The sequence below is a fragment of the Ruditapes philippinarum genome, unplaced genomic scaffold (genome assembly GCF_026571515.1).
Source record: "Ruditapes philippinarum isolate M1 unplaced genomic scaffold, ASM2657151v2 ctg3159_1_1_1_1, whole genome shotgun sequence".
NCBI classification, from domain to species: Eukaryota; Metazoa; Mollusca; class Bivalvia; order Venerida; family Veneridae; genus Ruditapes; species Ruditapes philippinarum.
The window spans coordinates 363,004-381,146 of record NW_026853707.1 but is presented as its reverse complement, the minus strand read 5'-3'; the positions used below and the strand labels follow the sequence as shown (position 1 = coordinate 381,146).

Genomic DNA, 18,143 nt, shown 5'->3' with positions numbered 1-18,143 from the left:
CTATTTAATTAAACGCCTATTTCTATATACATATTCAATGGCGTTGTACAAAATGATAATAAAAGTATGTACATATAGATAAAAAAAACAACACACATGCATGGCAAATGAACTACAAAAAAATATGTTAAAGATATCAGCCGTGTAAAATATAAAGTATTAAAAACTTTAAAAAAAAAAAAGAAAGAATAGTTATAAAAAATAACAATAAAAAATAATTTAAAAGAAAATAAAAATTAATGGTTATTTCAGTAAAATTTCAAACACATTTCCACATCTCTATCAGTTTACAGCCCAATCACAAACTTAAAACAATGCGTAAAAATCTCTAAAATAGTAGGTTTTGACATTTTTCTTGAACATGTCCAAAGTCGAAGACTGTCTTATATACAGAGGCAATTTATTCCAGAGAGTTGGACCAACGGTACTAAAACTTCTGTCGTTAAATGTTTTCCTTTTGTTAAAGGGGACAGCAAAACAATAATCCATATTATCAACAGATCTGAGATTTGGTCTTTTTATGACAGGCTTGTGTAACAGTTCTGTTAGATAAACCGGAGCATTGCCCATAAAACAGTTATACATTGTACATAGTATTTTAAAATTGATCCTAGCTTTAATTGGTAACCAATGCAGTTCCAACAAAGAGTCTTTGGAACTATCATATTTTCCGCGTTGCAAAACAAGTTTAGCGCACATATTCTGGATACGCTGTAATTTTTGTAACTCACTGTCTGAAATGCCAAACAATATAGCGTTGCAATAATCCAAATGTGAGATTACAAGCGACAATACTAGGATTTTTGTGGCGTCCTGAGTCAGATATTTGCGAATGCTCTTTATTCTCAAATAATTTAACATAGCAGTTCTACACTTGGTCTTAACATGTGTTGAGAATCTTAGGCCCTCGTCTAAGTAGGCACCTAAGTATCTTATGACACTGACATTTTGAATTTTATCGCCGGCGATATCAATTTCATTAATTGAACATTTACCAAGTTGGGCTTTACTACCAAACCTAATGAATTCTGTCTTAGTGGTGTTCATTTTGAGTTTATTGGCATTCATCCAGTCATTGATGATTACAGCACTGTCTTCAAGTTGCTTTATAGCGTTAAGTTCATTGGTCACTGAAGTTGGTCGAAAGCGTTGACTAGCAATGTGGTCATCAGCAAAGCCGTACACAGATATGGATGGTGGTATCACATCAAAAAGGGTTCCCGCATATGTGAGATAGAGCCACGGACCAAGACAGCTCCCCTGAGGTACACTGCATGAACTCCTGTCTTAATGCCAGCGTTGACAGATCGAAAGTTCTTCGTGTTACGGACACACGTTTTTTTTTTCCTCAAAAAAGAGGTTTTGGTTAGTGGACGGCTGCCATTCTGTATATGAATATCCATCAAATTCTGGGGTTTGTGTTGTAAATGTTGTAAAAATAACCGCAGAGTGAGATTTGGAGCATGTATTTTGTGAGTAGGCAAAGACCAGTCCAACGGTCTACCAATTGAGCTACGCTTGCATGGAACATTATTGACAGCTGTTATGGTGGATCATTTTCTTCCGTTACTGGTTGCGTAATACTAATGTATACATGTTCATACAAAAAAAAAAACGTTTTTCAAAATTAGATCCATTTCAGGATATACTTATTTCTTAAAAAATTAAAATGATAATAAAAATACTAGTACGTTATAAACATATTAACAAACTTGAAAAGTGAAAATCCACTCTCAGTTTGAACCATTCGATCGACAAAAAACAATGGTGAGTTCAGTATCTTTTACGCCCCTAGTCCCATGTTTCTATCACCGTTTAAGAAATTAACTGAATATACTAATCAGATATGTGGAAAACCTCACTTTCGACAACGACTGCTCTAATATTACAAAAAATACATGTATAAAAATAATCCACCGGAGTCCTTTATTTAGATAAGTTAAACCTGACATCCGCTGTAAAGAATCGTCGCAAGTTCAAGGTAATTTGATTTTAATATGCATGTATGCTATTTAATAAAGATACTTGCCCCGTGTTCGATCAGGATCATATTTAAAAACTAAAATATTGTTCATTGTTTATCATTGCGGATAAAACATTTGATATTAACTTGATAAAATTGGACTTGAAAAAGTATGTTTATGAAATTTGAGTATAAATTTATTGTTAATTTTACAAGAAACGGGCATTTTACAGTTGATCCAAATTTCGGTCTTGATCTCATTTTGATCCGATTATTTTTATATTTGTTTTGTTATATTTGTTGATTTTATTCCAAAATATGTTGGTTTCTTTGCAAATAAGCAATTATTTATATTTCGAATATGTACCATTTAATTCTAGCATAATACAATTAGTGTTATAAAACAATGAAAATAAAATCAGGATTTATTTTATCCTTACTCTGATCTTTTCTTTGGTCCATTTACAGGAACTATAAATGACATTATGCTCACGCACTATTAATAAGTTCGATTAACGACGTCAATAGTTTGAGATATCATATATCAATTTTATATGTGAGCCGCGTCACGACAAAATGAACATATATAGTGCGTTTGCGACCAGCATGGATCCAGACCAGCATGTGCATCCGCGCAGTCTGATCAGGATCCATGCTGTTCGCTATCAGTTTCTCTACTTGTAAAATGGTTGGTAAGCGAACAGCATGGATTCTGATCAGACTGCTGATTATTGGCGACGCCGGTGAACGGCGTCGTCTCTTATGGAATGCTTTTTATTTTGGACTATGGAAGGAGCTGTAATTATAAGCAGTTAATGTCATGTTGTGTTAATTAGTTTTATTTTGATTCGTAAAAATCCAGTTAACAAATATGTTGTTATATTTGTATTTAATAACTTTATGTAAAAAGCATGTGCATTGTGTGTTGGTTTTGTCGTGACGCGGCTCATATATCACTTTTATATATATTTAATACTACATCATTACATTTTAATAAAGTTATGACATATTATCACAATGATAATAACTATGCGTAATGCAAACACTTGGCAGACAGATCAGAAAAAATTATAGTCTTACCGCTTAGAATATTTATTTGGTGCGACACGCACGTTTTTGAACACAAGATCCATTTCTTTCAAATAAAAATGTCTATTTGTGAGCACTGACTCATGTTTACAGCACATAAGTTGCTCATTTAGAATTCACTTTCAAGTAAAATTATAAACATATTTGAGTGTGAGAAATGTTTGACATTATTATTACTGTTATTTATTATTATTTTTATTATTATTATTATTATTATTATTATTATTATTATTATTATTATTATTTAAAAAAAAGCATTTATGTATTGTGCACAGATTTTACTTGTACATTGTATTTATTTAGGACAGACTATAAGATATTAATTGAATTTAGAAAAAGAGAGAGAGAGAAAAAAAATAATTGTAGAAGATCATAAGGAAAGAAAAAGTAAATTCAATAACGTACTCTTCCCTTGAAATTGAAATTTTAACTTATTTTCTATAATTATATCTGGAAAGTTTTATATAAAAAGAAGGAGCAAAATGGAAAGAAACAATGAAGGGGATTGGCGAAGGACTCAAAACATTCCAACCTCTTTGATAGATATAAATGTAATAAAATTGTGGCATCCTGTTTTGTTTAATTATATGTTATGTCGCAATTTTCTTTTTAACTATGTAACTTTCGCAGGCCATTTTCACGTACGCCATTACTGCGTATGTATCACAATTATATTTATTAAATCAATAATAACCATTAAAAGGACTCCACATGTTCATTTTTTTTGTGGACATTACGAGGCTGGAAACATTTTTTTCGAGATTCATACAACATTGGATGTAGATCTGAAACAATAACGCACAGTGTGTGCAAAATTTTTTATTGGCTACGAATTACTTAAAAATTCGATTTTAAATTTAAACTTGAGAATATTTCTTTATTCTCTTTTGCACATCTTTCCGTTAAAATGTTTCCAATTTGACCTATATAAGAAATTCAAATTACCTTTGGACCTCGGTTAATGAGTTCTTTTAATACACTGATTTATGATTCTTACCTCTATTAAGCATGCAGTAGGTAACTTAAACAGGGAGTCTATAAAAGCTGTATAAGACGATTTTTTTTGTGAATGCGCCGGAAGTTGTGATAGACATGCATGGTCACTAGCTAGCTGACTATTCAGTTGATTCCAGACCAGCTCCGGACAGTATCCATTTATTACAAGGTAGCAAATCCCCCTAAAGATATTCATACCGGCAGTATTATATGATTGGCAATAATGACAAATCAACAGCAGACACTGCAGCAAACACTGTACTGGATACGCCACCTTTCATACGAAAGCAGGGGAGAGTATTGTTGAACATACATTTAGATAAAATTTGAATACAAGTTTTATATTTTTTGTCAAGAAGCTTCGCTCGTTATAGCAGGGAAAAAAACAACAATATTATAAAATTACTAAATATTTAATATTTTGTTTTCAAATATTATTATTATAAATAACATTAATACTGTTATACTTATTTTTATTGGTATCTCTATGTAAATTCTTTAATTCTTTTATGCCGAACAATATTAAGACTAGATTGCGCGTGTTCATGTGACAGTACTATTATATGCTAGCTGCATGCCTTTGCACGAGAAAAATATACTAAGCTTTTAAAAAAAAATGTAATTCAAGTAATGATTTACAAGTTATGCAGTATTAATAACTGATTTTGCCGTATATATATATCACCGTATTTCTACTGCATTACTTACGCATTCAGGCATATTTTGACCTCTTTTTTGGTAAATTACGTTGGTTGTTAGTAATGTTGGCAAATTTTCAAAATTTTATGAAAATTATCATTAATCTGGAGGCAAGCTTCTTTAATCAATTATTCTCGATAAGATGCATATGGAGCAAGATAAACAAAAAATAATACAAATGAACAGATAGATTATTAGATAGATTATTAGATAGACACGGCCGATTTCAGTTATTTTCCATGACCTCTCTGATCCAGTTAGCGTAGTGTGCGGTTTTTGCGTAAATTCCGGGATAAACACCAGTGCCACACCCTTTGCCGGCGGATACGATTCCGGCAACCTCAAATTCTCCGCCGGGACCTGTTGGACACAAAAGTGGAGATCCTGAATCACCCTGAAATATTTAGATGGAACGAAAATTATGATTTTTTCATTAATATAGCCATGATAAAATATTACAATGCTTTCAGAAATACTAGAATCAAGTTCCGCTGCATCTTATCCTATACGGTAGAAAATAGCCATTAGAATACTAGAAACAAGCCCTGCATTTTACACGGTAAATATAGCCATTAAACATATAAGGATAAAGCTCCACATCTTATACGGTAGAAAATAACCATTAGAATACTTGAATCAAGCTCTCCATCTTATACGGTAAATGCAGTCATTGAACATATTATGACAAAGCTCCTTATACGGTAGAACATAGTCATTAGAAATACTATGATCCAGCTTCACATCATATAGGTAAAACATTATTATTAGAAATACAAGGACAAAACTCCGTATCTTATACCGTCTAACATAGCCATTATAGAAAAACTAGCATCAAGCTCTGCATCTAATACGGTAGAACATAGCCAATATAGAAATATTCTACAGTTATATATGCCCCGCATCTTATACGGTATACAGAGCCATTTCAGAAATACTAGAATCAAGCTCCGTTTCTTATAGGTAGAATCTAGCATTGAGACATACTAGGATAAAGCTCCGCATGTTAGGGGTGGAATATAGCCATTAGAAATATTAGGTGAAAGTTCTGTATCTTATACGGTAAATGTAGCCATTAAATACTACGACAAATTTTCGCATATGTTGAATAATAGAGCCATTATACATACGATGACAAAGCTCCTCATATTAATCGACGTTATTTGGTTGCCATGAGCTCTGTCATTATCATTAGCGTACTTATTTTTGCAATTTGCATTCAATTAGCATACATTTTTCACATAATTTCTGTCAACATCTATTACATAAATGATTGCAAAATGTGTCCGGAAAAGAGACTTAGGTATTAGTTGATATTAAAGATAGGTAAAATGGACATCTACAATTTTACTTATTTGAAATATTTACGTTGCAAGCGTCCGGATTCCCGTTGTTATCATTTTGGTTTTGTGTCTGCATATATTCTGGAATTCCGGCACATAGCACTGTGTGGTCAATAACCAGGTGTATTTCACCATCACTGTACTCGAGCTTCTTGTATGCCTCATCGCACGTGTTATTGTTGATCACGTACAGCGTAGTTTTGAGAGGTATATACATACCCCAGCCGTAAGGATCTGGAAGAAAAAACACGATCTGTTTGACTCACATATACCTTACACAAAGATTCATTATAACAGCTATATAAGTTATTGACAATTCAGATAACAGCGTTGTTCCTAGCAATTTCAGTGAAAAAAAAGAACGTTTGACTTATAGCCATTCGGACAACATAACGTTATAAATATTGGAAAATTAATAAATATACATTGTATACTGTAATCAACAACGTTGCAATAAACTCCTTAAAATGTAAACGTGTATGACATCATGAGCTGGGATCATAAATGCAGTTTAAGGGTTTGTCAGTATTAAATCTGGCAAATAATATTTACGAATTACATGTAGTAATTAAGTTGAAGACGAATAAAAATATGACGAAGAGTCATTTTTTTAGGCAAGTCAGTTTTGCTCGGCCTCAAGTCTGGCATTTTATTTGAAAGATAGCCCTCTAAATATCAAATATAGCACTTGCTAATTGCCCTGCCTCCAACCTGACATTCAATGTGGAAGATTACACTCTAAATATTAGATGTAGACCCTTACCACTGTCCCAAGCCACCAATCTGATATTCAATGTGAAAGAAAACCTATAAACCTTACCACTAGCCAGCTGCTTCCAGCCTACAATCTGACATTCAATGTGAAGAAAACCTATAAACCTTACCACTAGCCAGCTGCTTCCAGCCTACAATCTGACATTCAATGTGAAGAAAACCTATAAACCTTACCACTAGCCAGCTGCTTCCAGCCTACAATCTGACATTCAATGTGAAGAAAACCTATAAACCTGACCACTAGCCAGCTGCTTCCAGCCTACAATCTGACATTCAATGTGAAGAAAACCTATAAACCTTACCACTAGCCAGCTGCTTCCAGCCTACAATCTGACATTCAATGTGAAGAAAACCTATAAACCTGACCACTAGCCAGCTGCTTCCAGCCTACAATCTGACATTCAATGTGAAGAAAACCTATAAACCTGACTACTGTCCCAAGCCACTAATCTGACGTTCAATGTCAAAGAAAATCCATTAATCTTACTACTGGCTAGTTGCCCCCAGCCTCCAATTTGACATTCAATGTGAAAGAAAACTTATAAATCTAACTACTAGCTAGCTGCCCACAGCCTCCAATTTGACATTCAATGTGAAAAAAAACCCTATAAATCTTACTACTAGCTAGCTGCGCCCAGCCTCCAATTTGACATTCAATATGAAAGAAAACCTATAAAAGCTGACCCAGCCTCCAATTTGACATTCAATGTGAAAGAAAACCTATAACTCTTACTACTAGCTAGCTGCGCCCAGCCTCCAATTTGACATTCAATGTGAAAGAAAACCTATAAATCTTACTACTAGCTAGCTGCCTCCAGCCTCCAATTTGACATTCAATGTGAAAGAAAAGCTGAAAATCTTACTACTAGCTAGCTGCGCCCAGCCTCCAGTTTGACATTCAATGTGAAAGAAAACCTATAAATCTTACTACTAGCTAGCTGCCTCCAGCCTCCAATTTGACATTCAATGTAAAAGAAAAGCTGTAAATCTTACTACTAGCTAGCTGCCCCCAGCCTCCAGTTTGACATTCTGTACCGTCTTTAATACTGCTAGTGTTAGATAAAGGGATAACTCCAACATACGGTGTTAATTTCGCTTCTTCCGTTAGCTTGATTAGCGCAATGTCGTTCTGTAAAATATCTAAAACGAGACGGAAGTATGCAGGTTTTTATTGACAGTAAATAAAAATGTAAACATCATAAATGTTGAGGTAAAGACAAAACAAAAAGATGCGTACCTGTACATTGTATGTGCACATTTTGTATAACAATGTTCAATAACAAAATAACCAAATTTGTTTTCATTTATTAAATCAAATTAATTATTTCATGAGAGAATATGTCACATTCATGAAACAAGTCTGTTTTTCTGATGAAGGACATCACCTCTAATATATACAATTTATATGGAAAATCGCGTGTGCCACTTTGCCACTTTAATTTAAAGGGACTCCACTGAAGTTTTTTTATATGATGGGACTGATTTTTTTTCAATATAAATGTACCATTTGATGTAGGTTAATTTAGACCTCTAATCTTTGTGCAAAATTTCAGAACATTCGCGCACTTCGTTTTTCAGAATAATTATTCACATTGTAAATAAATGACCCAACATGAAAAGTTATACGCTTTTCACTCAAATCGGACTAAGGAAGCATATAAATACGATTTTCAAGTATTACAAAGTATATTTCTTAACTATTATCTTATATTTCTGTCTAAAGTGCCCCAGCTCATTTATGTAAGAAATTCAAATGTTTAAACCTCAGTGGAGTCCTTTTAAAATAACATTGGTATAATGACCTTAAAGAAAACGTGCTTATAAAATGCGGAAGTTTCTTACTTGTCACGTGTGGTAGGAAGCCAGGGTGTAGGAAGAAGCTCTCTGGTTTGATTATTTGCTCCCCGAGATCCTTCAAATACTGATTGTGTTCCCCAAGAACAACGTTCCAGTTGTCTTCCACGGCCAATTCCTCGAATAATCTGTCAGTAAAATGTGGTTAAACTTAAACAATCGGGTAATATACGTACAAACACTGTAGAATTTATTAAATCATCAAAGAAAGTGCAAATATTGCATAAAATGTAGACCCTATGCCTTAAAAACCCTATATATACTTGTATCTGTGAACTATTTATACTCGCACTACAAAAGTTTAGAAGCTTCACAATCGAGTAGACTGTAACTTCAATTTTATTCTTTACATAGAAACCTGAACATTCAACTCCGAATTCATATTATTTTACATTAGACATTGAAATATTTTGGTGTTGTTGATCAAGTAGACTTCACAAAATAGTGATATAACACAAACACATATATACTCTACAAAACGTAAACTTATTCTCCCAAAGTCCCTAACATCGAAACTGGCTATACATGGTAATGGGCATATATATATATATATATATATATATATATATATATATATATATATATATATATATATATATATATATATATATATATATAATATAGTAATCAACTGATATAACTACATATCCCCTTCTTTTAAAATAAAATTGTGCATTAATATATCATCATTATATAAATACTAAATTATTCATGACTTAATTTCATTTTTAACAATCTCTTATTTTCTGCAAAATGTTAGAGCAGAATATCATTTATGCATCAATTTTAATTATTTTGTAAACCATTGTTTCGCACAGTATTACTAATCGGCGATAAGTATGGGTAAGAGTTTGTATTAAGACGACCGTAGGGAGTCTTATCAAACTCTTACCCATATAACTGCAAATCGGCTCTTGCAACCTTATATCTACGGAAGCCCATAGGTATCATTTTGTCTTAGGACTTTTGTCTTTGGACTTTTGTCTTATGACTAATGACTTATGTATTATGACTTTTGTCTTATGTATTATGACTTGACAAAAAAAGCGGCAAAAGGGCAAGTTTCATCACATGTACCCTTCATGGACGTTGGAGGTAAATCTGATAGTGAAACAGAAGACGATTTGGTAGGTATCACAGTACTGTATTTCTCCTAACTAGAATAATTATCACCCATTCAAGGTAAGGTTTCGAATATGGGTCATCTCAGATGAAAAAGTATGTCACAGGACACAACAATCGTGTTAACTGTTAAAGTTTAAGTATCAAGATATTTGCAAGATTGACACGTTTTAAAACATGTGTGAAACTTTATTCTGTATAAAATATAAATTATTTCTCTTTCAGGTAAATGCGAGTAGTAAAGAAGGCGAGTAGAAAACGTATTCATGCATAGCAGTTCACTTAGAAGAAAAAGACCCAGAAAACCTTGAAAAAGATTAACTTATGGAAATCCATTGATGGTAAACATATTGGACATCCATCTTTTACCTGTGACTCTCTTTACAACGGAAAATACAAGAGATCGATTTATGATTTATCTGACTCCTACAAAGCCAAATGTGCCGAATGATGATATTTTATCTAATTTAATTCTTGATAGTTAAACAGTATAATTATGTGAATATATGAAATACTGATACTGAGGAAACAAGAACCATATTTTTTTATTCCAAATATAAAATTGTCAATTTCATATCACATAAGACATAATACAAAAGTCATTATACATAAGACATAATACAAAAGTCATTATACATAAGACATAATACAAAATTCATTCTACATAAGACATAATACAAAATTCATTCTACATAAGACATAATACAAAATTCATAATACATAAGTCGTAATACACGAGACATGATAAAAAAAGAAAATAAAACCTGACAATTTAAACATCAAATTTCTAGATAAATATGTATGCCTTGGTTTATTTTTATTAAATTATATCTAATATCCTTTTTTACAGAAACAGCTGGGTCCTGGGAGGCATTTCACATATAAATTACAGTTTGGACGACTTCATGAAATTCGCAGGGAATTTTGACAAGTGACAGCACGGACAGAGAGAAAGAGATGCAAGAATTAATTTGTAATGCCAAATGAAGATATATCAAATCAAATCTTCAAAGATAATTTAAATCTATAGGTGTGTTTCATCGCAGTACTATTTATATTTTAAAAAAAGACCCAAAAAACAAGAGATTGAAGGTTGAGTGCCTCAAAATCAACATCTCATAATAGCTTTCCTGAGCTTTAAAAAGTGTATGTTTAAATTGTCAGGTTTTATTTTTATTTTTTTTGTATCATGTCTTATGTATTACGACTTTTGTATTATGTCTTATGTATAATGGCTTTTGTATGATGTCCTTTGATAATGACTTTTGTAATATGTTACTTAATTTGGGAAGTAAAACAATGAGTTTTCAACAATACCAAGGATTTTAATGCAATTCATTCCTGTCATATGAAACAAAATAACTTTTTCTAGAAAATATAAACAGTCAGCAATTAATAATTGACATTTTTCTTAGAGTTAAAAGGATATCAAAAAGTTACTGTGTTATGGATCGCCATAGCTGCCTAATGTTATTACATTTCTTTTTATCTTGCCCAGAGAACGTCTTATTATGTCAAATATAAGGGTTGTAATGCCATTGTAATTTGTCGACTTGTCTTAACATTACCTTATTATACCTAACAGTAGTCTTGTCTCTTTAAAATGTGATGTTGACTTCTGTTAAAATTGTTTAATTATGTCAAACAGTAGTGCACATGTTAAAACTGTCGTTTTGGCTTGTCTGAAATGTGTCATATTATGTCAACTAGTTGCGCTATTTGGTCAAATTGTGGAGCTGTTTTTTTAAAGACTGTCTGATCATTTGAAACAGTACTGTTCTCTTGTCGAAATTTTGGTGTTCCCTCTTGTCAAAGCACAGCTTTTTTTTAAAATCAAAGGGAAATGTTTTTTTGTAAAAATCGGTGTTTAAAGGGCCAAAACATTGTTTATTGTGTCAAACAACTGTTTTAAATTTTTCCCAAACGTTTTACTACTAAATTTGGGCCCTTTTTATATAAAAATATTCCCAAATTTAAATCTTCCCCCGGAAATGTGGTGTTGCTAAAGCTAAATTCATGCCTTAATAAAAACTGAAATTGTATTTTTGTCAAAAAGTTTTTTGGACTGGTTAAAATTTCCATTTCTTAAAAAAGGTCAAAAACATTTGCGGTTCTTGTCAAAATTGTGGTAATAGTTTTGGTCTAAACTTTTTCCTTAAAAATGTAAAACAAAGGTTTATTTTTGCAAAATTTTTGATGTTTTCTTTTAAAAACAAAAGAAACATCATTTTATGTCTAATAATTGTGTAAATTTCTTCAAATTTAGTTTTGTCTTGAGAAAGAGCTGCCTGATTTTGCTTAACTGTCCCGTTATTTTTTTTGGTCTTTCATTTATCGCTCCGCGCGGGCTCTTGTCACGTGATACTAAATTTTGACAACATCGCATCTGGACAGGATAACACGATTATCTGACATAACGAGACGGCATTTAGACATACTAACTCCGTGGTCGAGGGGTTAGAGTCGATGACTTCTAATCCAGTTACCTCTCTGGCGTGGGTTCGATCCCCGAGAATGCTTTGGTAGTTTAGCGCGGAGGAAGGTTGTCAAGTACTGGTGTAACTCTTCAGGAACGATGATTAGGAAACTACCCGCCTATATGACTGAAATACTATTGGGAAAAGGCGTAGATTGAAACAAACAAACAAAACAAACAAAAAAGACATGCTAACGTCATAAATTGGCAAATCAACGCCACTGGATTACATAATGATACTGTGTTTCAACAAGTAAACACCACATTTGAAAACGAAAAAAGATACTTCGCTATAAAGGACGATGTTTAGTAATGAAAACACCGAACCTTGACAAAATAAAATGACACTTTGACAACAGATAGTAATTTAAGGCAAGTCATTACCACGTTTCGACAAGATGACATGACTATTTGACATAATAAGACGAAGATAGACAAGTTGATTCTGCATTTGGACATAATAGCATGACATTTTGACAAATTAAAATAGCGTTTTAACAGTTCATAACCATAATTTGTAAAGATACCACCGTTATTTCACATGATAAGACGGTGTTAAGGCCGGTTAACATAAAGTTTGGATAAAATAGCATGGCGATCTGAGAAAATATGGCAGTGTTTAGACATGTCAATATCATCTTTCGACGACAACTTTCGACAATACTGTTTGACATAATAAAATAACGTTTACACAAACAAACAAGATTAATTGGCAAGTCAACATTAGTATTTCACATAAAAAGTATATTTTTAGGCAGGATAACAACACTTTTAGACAAGACAGCATGATGTTTTGTCACAATTAGACAGAATAACACCACCTCATACAAAGAAACAAAACAGTTTGACAAAACAGGACAGCACTTTGCCAGGTCAATATAACGGTTGAACAAGATATCACTACTAGCCGACATAATAAGACATGAGTTTGACAAGTTGACACCAAGTTCCGACAAGATAACATTTCTGTTTCACATAATAAGACAATTTCTAGACAAATTACCACCACAGTTGGTCAAGACGGCATGCTTTTTTGACATAAAAGACATTCTTTTAGCAAGAAAACACCGAATTTGAACACAATGACATGGCAGTCTGCCAAATGTGAAGGTGTTTAGACAAGTCAATATCACATTTGGACAAGACAAAACGACAGTATAACATAATACAACAGTGTCATAACATACCAGGATCACATTTGGACAAGATGACACCAACTTCCGACAAAATAACACTACTGTTTCACATGATAAGACAATTTCAAGACAATTCAACACCACATGTCTTTGTTCAGACATAATGAAATCTTAATTCGAAAAGATGGCGTGCATGTTAGACATATTAAGACTTCCATTCGGTATGTTAACACCGGATTTGCACATGATAACATGACGTTTTGAAATAATAAGACAGTGTTTAGACAAGTCAGCACTACGTTTTGACAAGATAAAATGAATATTTGACCTAATAAGACTTCGTTAAGACATGTTCCCATAAAATGTTGGCAAGCCAACACTTCTGTTTACATAATAAGACACTTCTAGGGAAAAATAAAACGAAATGTAACAACTTAGGCAGCTGTGGCGTTCCATACTGTGTACTCATTTGTCTCTGCACGTGCATAATCTATGTAATAAATTGAATGCATTCTCACATTTCTACAGTGTTATCAGCCTTTTTAGAAATACCTGAACTGGCTTATTGAAATATGCAAATCACAATTTTCACTATCAGCACTGGTTTCTTCATGAAAAAAGCGGTGCACTAAATAATTACTGCCGAGTTAAGAGCCGATTTGCAGTTATGGTAAATTATTGTCTACATTTTTGTCTGGGGTACAGAGTGTGGGAACGGCTGCCTGACATTTAGGCTGTATATGGGATATTGCATTATTTTCTGCAATTAACTGTGATGAATGATTATTCTTATAAGATATCAATTAGACAGCTATTTATATCAAATGAATATTTAGTGTAACGTGCAAATTTTAACAAATTCAACATAAACACGTGAGGCGAGATATGTGTGTAACATTTTCTGACAAAATAAGTCACAGAAATTAAAACATGTACGATTTTATCATCTGAAGAATAGACAAATGTTTATATAACGATTTTAGGGAAAATTATAAATACGCTTATCGTGTAAACAAAATAGCGTTGTATAATATAAATTTGACGGTTAGAAAGTTGAATTTTTGTCTTTAATTGAAATTACTAAATCACTGTAACTTTACGAGTGAGAAGGAAAGAAAACAGTTCAAAAACATTGCCAATGAGTATCCTTTCCGAAACTAAACATATCTTCAAATCTAATGTAAGAAAAGTCTTCTGTGACTAAATAATGATTATTTAGGAGGGGTGATAGATACACCGAACATATCCCGGAATATTATATTCATCTTTTAACTAAGTCTCTTCTCAAAACATTCCTGGGTATAGCATTTTAGTAACTGTGTTTCAAGAATGGCATATAGACCTTTTTACAATACGATTTTCCATAACAACGAATGTTGCATTTCGCGCATGCGCATTCTGCGTAGGGCAAAAAGCAATAACGATGTCAGCAGTTTATCATACTTTAAGGTTTTAATAGATGCTATTTCATGTTATATCACCCAAAAAATATTAATTTTGGGAGGCGGTGAGTACTGAAAACGTGAATTTATTTTTTAACAGATCTGCGAAAACGTGCGGGAGTAATAATTCAATGGTCAAAACGGGCACACACATGTCTTTTTTTAAGGTAGACGACTTTTCACTGAAACAGCAGGTTGTTAAAGATAAAATTTTATTACCCCTGTGTTACATAATATTACACAATTTGTATTGTACACTTCCTCTGAATAACAGGATTGGTCTGGCGGCAAGTGTCAAACAGATTGGCACGCGAACGTTTGTTCATTCAACCGGGACGTTTAAATATCATGATATAGTTAATCATTTACAGTACGCTTATTAAAATGGTAATTCATGTAACTTTTAAATATACCGATCACTGTTTATGGATTTTGAGAAGACAAAAACTGTGTGACGTGCATTATTAAAAATAACATGTATTACGAAGAAGCGGATAAAATGTGTGTTATATCTTTTCCAAACAACCCATCTTAACTTCTCAAGATTTTGAAATTTTTTTTATTTAAAAGCTATTTATTTGACTTATATTTTTCTGTTTGCATCACAGACAAAGCGGATAAAGGGTATAATCAGGTATATTGAACACTAAAAATGCATTATCACCTGTTCTGATATTTTTTCTGAATGATAATTAATCTCAATTTCATGTTATATAATTTCTTTTGTTTTTAAATGAACTATTTCAACAGCAAACAAGTTGACTTTTCATTTGCTTATAGATATGTTTCAACATCTTCTTTAAAAAATTGATTTCAGTGTCAGGTCCGTGAACAAGTATCTTTTCCATGCCTTTTTATGACATTCTTCGCCACAAAGCTATAAAGTCATCTTTTCTTTATTTGTTGAAAGATATTTGATATAATTTTCTACCGTTTACCTTGAACAAACTCAGAATTGTCTATGAACTTCTACTATATTTCTTTGTAGGGCGAAGTATTTTTTACCCTACGCAGATTGCACATGCGAGAGAAAATTTTAATTCCGGTCGATTTTACATAGCAACGGACCGCGTTGTAAAAAGGTCTATAACTAGTAAATTTGTATAATGACGAAACGTAAAAAGAACTTTACCCGACACAATGTCCAGCTGTCAGTATCCATTTGGGATGAATCAGGGCTCCTCCACAAAGATGTTTCATGTGGGTTTTACGTGTAAATTGAATCGGCTTCAGATAATGTAATGAGGCCAAGAAGGGCCATTCTCCCCTCTTCATCGTCTGACCACCAACTATTCGCCTTTCGCGGACCATATCATTTGGGTATGCTACAGCAACGTGCAATAGAATGCACAAAGCTGAAATAAATACAAGTACAATCATCACCAAAGTTGTTGTCAGAAAACTTGTAGGTATATTTATTCCTTGGAAAGCTTTTTGTATTCGGGCTTGTTGACAACTTTTTTTTATTTTTATCCTTTTAGTTTATCTAGGGTTTTGGTATTCAATGTAGGGGGGGGGGGGGGGGGTAAAACGAGTGATAATTAAGTAAAGTTGAAAAGTATTATATAAGTTATTTAATTATAAGATGCCAAGGAAAAACGAAGACTTTTCATCCTTTCTATTGTTGGATCTTTATCTTATTACAATGTAATTTTAATTGTATAATGGAATTTTACTTACTGAATTGAAATTTGAAATTTGTATTTTTTTAAATTTTGTGTAAGAATATAATGATACTATTCTCAAAGAGGATAACGTAGGCATAAAAATATAAAAATGTAATATGTAAAAAATATAATATTATAAAAATGGCTTGTAGTTTGAAAATATGGCTTCACTAATGCTATTTATAAAGTCATTCAACTTTTCAACTTTTTTCCCTTCATTGTGCGCGTGTGTGTGTGTGTGTGTGGGGGGGGGGGGGTGTTGCTTTTGTTTTATAAGGTACCTGGATATCCCAATATGTATTGAAATGAATCTATCTTAAGTGGTTGAAGTATAAGAACATTTACTATAATATTCATTGAAAAAACATGAAAGAAAAGAAGTAAAGAAAGAAACAAGAAAGGAAACAACAACAACAGAACAACTTATTTATGATACTTTAAAATGTTCTGTTGTTTTGGGGCGGTTTTATTTTTATAAAGAAAGAACAAGACAAGTTAAATGTTCTTTAAAATGCGAAAACCTTTAAGGAACGTTGTCAGATATTTATTTCTTTATTTATTTTTGTTCATGTACAAAAAATCTCATTTAACAGGAGATGCACTTTTTTAGATTTTCCTTTGCAAAATATTGCTATGAGAAGAACAACTTATATGATTAAAACACGTTTATTCTACGGAATTTCTAAAGACACGACAATAACATAAACGTTCATCATTTTGAATCAAAGATGTTATGATCAAAGTAACTGTTAATATGTATTGTATATTTATTAAAGTACATGACGTTTATTTTAATTGAAAATAAAACAACAAAAAAAATCAAAACAAACAGATAGATAAAACATGTTCATTTTGTTGATTTGTTGAGTTTGTTTTTCGGATTGCTACAATATTAAGTCGATTGTCTGAGTTTTAAAATGCACCTGAATTTTATAAAAGGGCTTGGGAATTCTTCCAAAGTCTATAAAAAGTCTATTTAATCTAATTAGGGTTATATCATATTTTAGATTGTATGTAAAAAAGGCTAACAAAAGAGAACAAAACCGAGTGCATATTTCTCTTAAATTAATTTATATATTCATACATATAATAATAATAAATAGAAAGTTTAGAAATAAATTGTTTAAAAAACTCACCATAGAAAATGTTCATAACCATCTATCTAAGTCAGGCACTTTTTACAGAAAAAAGACAATAAAGAAACACACTTCCGTGTTTAAGAATTATGATGTATCTTGTTGGTGCACGGAGGCAAAAAGAACTAATTCAGAATTAGCTCGGTGATTTAATACTTAACTATTTCATAATTACTACTAATAAGCCTATTTTCTGCTATTGTAGCAGGTTTAATTAACGAACAGAACAGAACAGAACAGAACATTTATATTATTAGATTTGTACCATAAGTACATCATCGTAACATATTTACAAACTTAATACATTTACATGTAATATAATACAGTCACATGATAAACCAGTGTTTATAAGTATCGAATCGCAATAACACATACATTACATTAACACATTTACATTTAATAAAGTTACAATTACATAATATAATCATGATATTTTAAGCATACAGTTT

General features: G+C 32.2%; 1 protein-coding gene across 1 annotated transcript; it reads right to left on the bottom strand.

Moving 5' to 3' along the window:
* Positions 1–4,494: 4,494 nt before the first annotated feature.
* On the bottom strand, positions 4,495–17,819 carry LOC132737590 (trypsin I-P38-like). The gene is made up of 6 exons (XM_060724903.1): positions 17,695–17,819; positions 16,024–16,246; positions 8,704–8,843; positions 7,855–8,001; positions 6,113–6,321; positions 4,495–5,141 (listed from the first exon to the last, which is right to left on the bottom strand). Exons 1-6 carry the CDS (start codon positions 17,714–17,716, stop codon positions 4,974–4,976), a joined length of 909 nt encoding a protein of 302 aa, XP_060580886.1. The 5' UTR covers positions 17,717–17,819; the 3' UTR covers positions 4,495–4,973.
* Positions 17,820–18,143: the final 324 nt, after the last annotated feature.